The following is a 6,847-nucleotide window of genomic DNA, read 5'->3' on the forward strand; positions in this document are numbered from 1 at the left end:
CCCGCAGCACTCGCAGCCTGCTCCGTCTCTCACCACCCTCCCTTGCAGCCACGAACAAAGACAGGAGGCTTCGCGGCAGAACGGCCGGACCAGCTGGGGAGGGTTTAACCATCCCGGCCCATATGTGCTGAAATACCCAGACATATTGGGGTTGCGATTAAAGGAACGGTCCCAGCTTTCCCACAGAAAGTCGTCGCTTTTCCAAAGCCAGCGTGAAGTTTTGCTTCAGGCCTTTGCAAAAAAAGGCTGGGTGGATTTTTAGTAAAATCTTTAAAAGGCAGAATATTTAAAGCAAAAGGTATACAGGTAAGGTTTTCAGAGTATGTGATACCCGAGGAACATATTTTCTCCATGTCCCTAGCTAAGGCCAAAGCAGGGAGAGCGACCGGAGAAAGCAACTCCTTATTTTATCAGCCCCACGCTGTGCAGAAGCACCTCCACATCATCCCTGGCTTACAGCAGCTGAAGCACACAGTTTGGATGGGAACCAAGAGGTTGCCTTGGATCCACCATGGACACTTTCCCTGGAGCTCTGCATTAAAAGCCAGAACCCTGTTTTAGGTTACGGAGATGGCTTTCTTGTCAGCCCTTGCTCTGAGGAAGTTAACAGAAAACTGGAGACAAATCTCATAGATGCGAGGGGAACCCCAACATGTGAATCAGAGCCACCATTTTAGTGCACACTGCTTATTTTGAGTAACTCTTGAATTATATCTCTTTTGTGAAAGGTATACTATTTGATAGAGGTAAAAAATAAGGCATGAATGATAATATAACATCACCTGTCACAGCTTGGGAAACCCCAACATGGGATGAAGTGGCAATTAATGACAAAACAAGGGGAAATGGGTTTAAGCTGAAAGAGGGGAGGTTTAGGTTAGATATTAGGAAGAAGTTCTTCACTGTGAGGGTGGTCAGACACTGGAACAGGTTGCCCAAGGAAGTTGTAGATGTCCCCTCCCTGGAAGTGTTTAAGGCCAGGCTGGATGAGGCTTTGAGCAACCTGGTCTAGTGGAAGGTGTCCCTGCTGATGGCAGGGGGGTTGGAACTAGATGATCTTTAAGGTCCCTTCCAATCCAAACCATTCTATGATTCTATGAGTGGGAAGAAACAGAAAAACACAAAGGTGTGCAGAAAGGCTGTATTTCCAGGTGTGGTTAGTAAATACAATGGTCTAAGAGTGGAGAGTGGGTATCTCTCAGAAAATGCAGCAGCACCTTGGCCTGAAAGAGGAGGAGTGCTCTAGCAAAGCCCCATGAAGCTTTGACTCCTCAGGTGCTGTTTTTGTACCCTCAGGGGACCTCTGTGGGCACCTTCGAGAGTCCAGTGACAAAAAGAAACAGCTGTTTATTCACAAAGAGGTTCAATTCCATGAAGCAGGGCTATTATACAACACTTAGGGGACATGGAAAGCAAACCACCACCCTCCCTGCCGGACAGCAGCTACAACCCGGGCACAATCTCTCACAGAGTTCTAGGACACACTAGGACACTCTCTTTCTCTCCCTAGGCAGCATGACAAGGGTTAATGATCAGGGTAAGCAGGGCAGGCTGTGCTGGGGCAGGAGGACAGCTGCCTGTGCCCTCACTGGGCATCACATACAATTCCAACCCTATGCAGAGCCTTTCTGTACGGGGCTGGAAAGGCTCTTTTCAGAGGAGATCGGTACCTTCTCCTCTATACTGGTGTCTAATGGGGCAACTGAGGCACAGAGAGGCTGAAGTGACTTGCCTGGCATCACCCAGCAAAATAATGACACAATGAAAATGAACCCCACGGACTCCAGAGTGCCAAGCCAGTGCTCTGCTGTTCCCTCAGCCAGGCAGTCTTCTCCTCGAGGATTAAATCTCCTCTGGACATCTAACAAGACACAACAGCACTGCAGACTAACAGAGACTGCTAAGCGAGTCACTGGCCTCCACATCACAGTAGAGCTGTGTACTCGGAAGCTTTTTTGCACCCTTAGGAGATCTCTCTCTTAAAATTGCATGTGAAGCACATTACTGTGCTGTTCCCTAAGGTGTGGGTGATTGTACCAGCCACTCTGGAGTGGCACCTGATCCTTAAAACACTCTCAAGAGTGAGAATCATACTGGAGATAAATATTCCATTTAAAGGCCTATGAAAGTACATGCACAAGGAACTCAGTCTATCAAGATAACCAATTTTGAACAATGTCTGCAGAGAAACAAGGACGTCCAAGGCTCGGTCTAAGGTTCCTCAGGTCAGGAACATCCCACTAGAAGACAAAACAGGAATCTTCCTCAATTCCTGAAGCTTTCAAGTATCTACTCATATCTTCATTGAATGCAGAAGAGCCACAGATTAAGACAAATGGCTTTCTTCGACAGGAATTTATTATTGTCTTCACCAGGTCTTCATTGAGACGACCAGTGTAGGTGTTTTCCTGATAACTCCAAGGAAGTTTTTCCAGTGAAGTCTCCTGAAAAGGCAAAAGGTTTGCAGTGTGGCACATTAAAAAGGACAACTGATGGCTTACCACTGCATCTCCCTCCTCCCCTCAGAGTACTGCACAGGACAATTTTCAGCCTTGTGATTCCATCTGGGTAGAACTGCCCCTTCCCAGGAGCTGTGTTCCTCTTCCAAAGCCCAGATCACATCTCTCCCTGCCACAGGACCCGGCCACTCAGAGGGGACTGAGCAAAACCAGAGCGTAACTATCGCTAATAAATGCTGCAGAACCTTCTCCTTCGAGAACCACTTCCCAGTGCGCCTTTTCTATTCCCAAGCCTATTCCTCTCTATTGCCTCTTCCATTCCCAAGTCTCTTTCAGTCCCATCTCCCTCAACCAAAACTGAAAGAAGCCAGCCCTGCTGCGAACACAGCTCTGATCCCATGAGAAATGTGAGATCCCATGGCATTACATCCGGCGAGGACTCCCCTACTGCGATTAATTAGAAGCAGAAGGTGCTCAGATGGTGACAGGCAGCCGAGTGAAATACTGAGACAAACAGATATTTACTGTAAAAGGGAGGATGCATGAGTCGGTGCTGGACTACAACAAACCTGCTCAGAGAAGAGAGGAAAGGGAGAGATGTAGACATGGGGCAGACAGTGTTGACAGGGGTCAGGTGGGTTTCTTGCCCTTCACTGATTGAATTTCAAGACCTCCTCAAGCTCTTGAGACAGCACTGTCCTGAAAAGGGTATTTAAGCCATGTCACCAGAGACAATTAGCAGTGACACACCCACAGAGCAGCTGAGGGGATGCCTAAGTCACAAGTACTTTTCTCTGTACCCAATCGCAACTTGCTGAGGCTATATGTGGAACATAATGTATGAGGCAGATCCACCACAGAGATACAAAAAATGATTCATCTGAGAAACTAAAATGCAATGGGATTCATTCCCTTAGCATAAATAATTCTTTCTATATCCTCCCTGCAATGAATCCTCATTTCTGAGGGAAATAATTTTCAACTACCAAATCTGTGCAGAACACGGGCAACTTTGGGACCAAATGGAAATGAAAAAGACTGCTCAAAATGTAAGACCACCGAGAGGTATGCCCTCACACCGTGGATTTGGCAGAAAAAAAAAATACAGAGGGAGAAACAACTTTAGGAAGTTTAAAAATGGGTCAGCTGGTGAAAAATAATTGCTGGGAAGTTGGTCCTAACATACTAGAAGAAGAGAGCTCTAGCCATGAGCAATGAATGATGGGGATAGATAATGATAGGGGTATTTGTCTGGAAGATAAGGACAGATCAAGGCACTGGTATTAGGAAAGAAGAAATGGTTTATTTGCTGTGAGTTTCCCAAAGTCAAGTTTTCTTGGCACAAATGTTTAGGTGCAGCAACAACTGTCTGAAGCGGGGGGCAACAATCAACAGTGACTATGAATCAGTCATAGTCCTGGAGATCAGTCAGTTGGGTCCATCCCAACAGAGCAGCTGCCAAGGAGCTAAAGAAGAACAAGCAGCAATGGTCGTTACCCTGAAATTCCCCAGACTGGCAGCAGCGTGAGACTATGTAGCAGATCTAAGAACAGCAGCTACTGGATCACAAAACAGCCTTGATGACTGGGAAAGAATTAAGATCACACCCATGGAAAAGCAGAGGAGTCAGAGGCTCACCCAGCACACAGAACCCTCACACAAATGTGCTTCATATCCCTTTATTTACCTGGCTTAGGACGTAAAATATTCTGATGTTCCAGTATCGAGCCAGATCCTGGAGAAGAGGTTTCAAATAAATTTTGTCAAATGTAGGGAAGCAGCCAACAAGAGTTACAAAGGTTTCATCCTCTTCATCATCTGTTATGGACTGGAGGATGGGAAGCATTGGTGCGAGGCCGGTACCGGACGCCAGCATGAGGAGTTCTCCATGCTAACAACAAAACAGAGAACTGTGAGTGAGCGCTGGTGACTGGAAATGGAGGTGCTCAGGGTCAGTTCCTCCTTGCTGCCACACTGGTAAAGGGCTCCTTGAGAGAGAAGGTATCAGAAGGTCATGAAATGGTAAAGTCAAATCTCAGAATGTATTTTTCTGCAAAGGATTAGAGCTAGCACTTTCAGGGTTTATATATAAAATCTAACAAAACTGGATTTTACCCAAATATAATAATTTATCTTAACTTTAGCCTTGATTTCAGTTAATTTATATTTCAGTTTCAATTCTGCAGTACACTGTGCTGACCCACTGGGTCTTGTTTTCTCTCTGGAAATGATCCCTGTGTTTACCTTAGATGCTGCAAAGTACAATCCTGAACGTTCTCTGGAGGAAATGGTTTCTTCTCCATCATGATCCACTTATCTTCCTGGTGCGTTATCTCACTTTTCTCAAAGAGCTACCAACAGCACAGAGTGCTTCCCACCTACAAGCAGGGACATTCCCTCTGCTTGTGATAAGGATGTTCAGGCAGTAAGGTGCTGTGCATCAGAGGACAGAAGGTTCCCAGCACTCTCCCCAGCTGCCAGCCAGGGCACCAAGGCCAGAACTGGGACTTAAGCCCCTACTAAGTCCTCAGAGGCTGCTTGTGCTGTTTTGACCAGGCAGTTTATTGTGAATAGATCTGATCTGCCTGAATCTGAATCCTATTTTATTGGCAGTAAATAGAGATAAAAGAAAATTTTTCTATTAAACTAATATTCGAGACCTTTGTTATAATTAACAAATAATAAACATTAATTAAATAATAAAAATAAAAACAATAATAAAAATTCTACAGCAAGTTGTTCTAAAGATTGCTCAGGTGCTTTGCAAACTCCATGTACACGGATCACCCAGACAGCCCCTGAATGCAGCCACTTCTAGGCATGACAGCCACGTTCTGCCCCAAATTATAATCTGGAAGCTTCTAAGAAGAGAAGGGAACAGTAGTCTAAAACAGCAGGGAGAGTATTTCAGGATGCAGAACACAATTGCTCTGCATGGAGCTTGGCCATTGGGATTTTATAACCTTATTTTTGTTGAGAGGGTGGGGGGAGAAGAAAAAACAAGGCGTTGGGATCTTAATGATCAGTGTGTCAATTTTGCTCCTCATTTGAAAGGTCAGAATTAAGTAACCGAATTTGTATGTGTGAGAAGCCTTCCCCTGAAACTGGATCTGCCTTTCTTTGCAGCGAGCCTGGTATCAGCAAGTGGGATCAACATTTGCAGAGTGGCTGGGTGAGGAGACACCTCACTGGAGCTGCTACAGTTCAGGGAATACCCAAGAGAGAAAAAGATCAACACCTCCCCTTCACTCGTGCTCAGTCACAAAACAGCAACGTGGTTCAGACAAGGCAAAAACCCATCCACAGTCATTGCTGGTGGAAAGTAAGTTCCTTTTGTCACACACATCAGGAACTTCCAACGCAAGTGATGACCAGAGAGCCTTGCTAATATTTTCCAGTCTCCCATCCACCTCCCTCTCCTCTTCGTTCTTAAATATTCTGCAGTTCAATAAGGTGTACTTTCTCCAGCTGACTGCTAATGCTGTAGCACTGTACAGTAACCCAGGAAGTCCCTAAAATAATCATGAAAACAGTAATCAAATCGATGTCTTCCCTTTGGAGTATTAAATAAAGCAAGCTGCCACAAGCTGAAGTATCCTATGTCTCTGAGGGAACTAACCTTATTAGGTTGATATGGGAACCCTCCAAACGGCCCACGCCAATAGACCACGTCTCCTTTTTTCCACGTCTTTATGTATTGTGACATCAGCCCAGCTTCATAGCACTAATAAAAAGCATTGCACAAAAGAAAAGAATAATTATACTCTGTTGGAAAGTTTCCCAGCTTAAAGTTAATTATAAAGTTATCTACGTTTAAACAAGGGGGCAAAAAAACATTTATTGCATTTAAAAAGAAAGAAAGATCATTCTGTTTGAAAAAATAACTCAAAAGTTATACCCAAAACAAAGACATTTAAATTAAATCATATTGGATCCATTCCAGCTTGACTATAACGTAAACACAACCCACTCTCACGCAGTCTGAATTTCCAAAACTGGAAAAAGCTTATCAGAGTTCCTGCTTACAAAGCACACAGAGAAGAGTGTCTTGAATGCAAAGCACAGTCCAAGCCTTCAAGTGTTCTCCAAATCTCAGGGCAGAGGGTCTGGAAATGCCCTCTGGGTACTGATAGTTATATAAACACTGCATAGCTCTTGCTTTATTTCAGTCTCTCAGATGCTGTGTTGATACAATTAGTGACCCACAGTCAGGTTTCTCATTTATAACACTCTTGTTTTCAGAACAGATCATCTGGATGCTAAGGGATGCCTTCACATTTTCAAAAAAATACGTTCATTTGGGCCTCATGAAAGAAAAACATTAGCAAAAAACTGCCTTACTTTCCATACCAGGCACAAACAATATTATCTAGGCTATTGCATGCAGG

General features: G+C 44.5%; 1 protein-coding gene across 1 annotated transcript in view; it reads right to left on the reverse strand.

The window, feature by feature from the left end:
* Positions 1-2,170: 2,170 nt before the first annotated feature.
* The window catches only part of CYB5RL (cytochrome b5 reductase like), a 9,689-nt gene continuing 5,012 nt past the window's right edge, over positions 2,171-6,847 (reverse strand). Inside the window, exons 4-6 of the mRNA XM_010178444.1 lie at positions 6,079-6,183; positions 4,147-4,350; positions 2,171-2,444 (exon numbers count right to left, since the gene is read on the reverse strand). Of these exons, the coding sequence (XP_010176746.1) occupies positions 2,241-2,444; positions 4,147-4,350; positions 6,079-6,183 (513 nt within the window). The 3' untranslated portion in view covers positions 2,171-2,240. The remainder of the gene's footprint in view (positions 2,445-4,146; positions 4,351-6,078; positions 6,184-6,847) is intronic.

Source organism: Antrostomus carolinensis, unplaced genomic scaffold, assembly GCF_000700745.2.
Source record: "Antrostomus carolinensis isolate BGI_N321 unplaced genomic scaffold, ASM70074v2 scaffold32711, whole genome shotgun sequence".
In the NCBI taxonomy this organism is placed as follows: domain Eukaryota; kingdom Metazoa; phylum Chordata; class Aves; order Caprimulgiformes; family Caprimulgidae; genus Antrostomus; species Antrostomus carolinensis.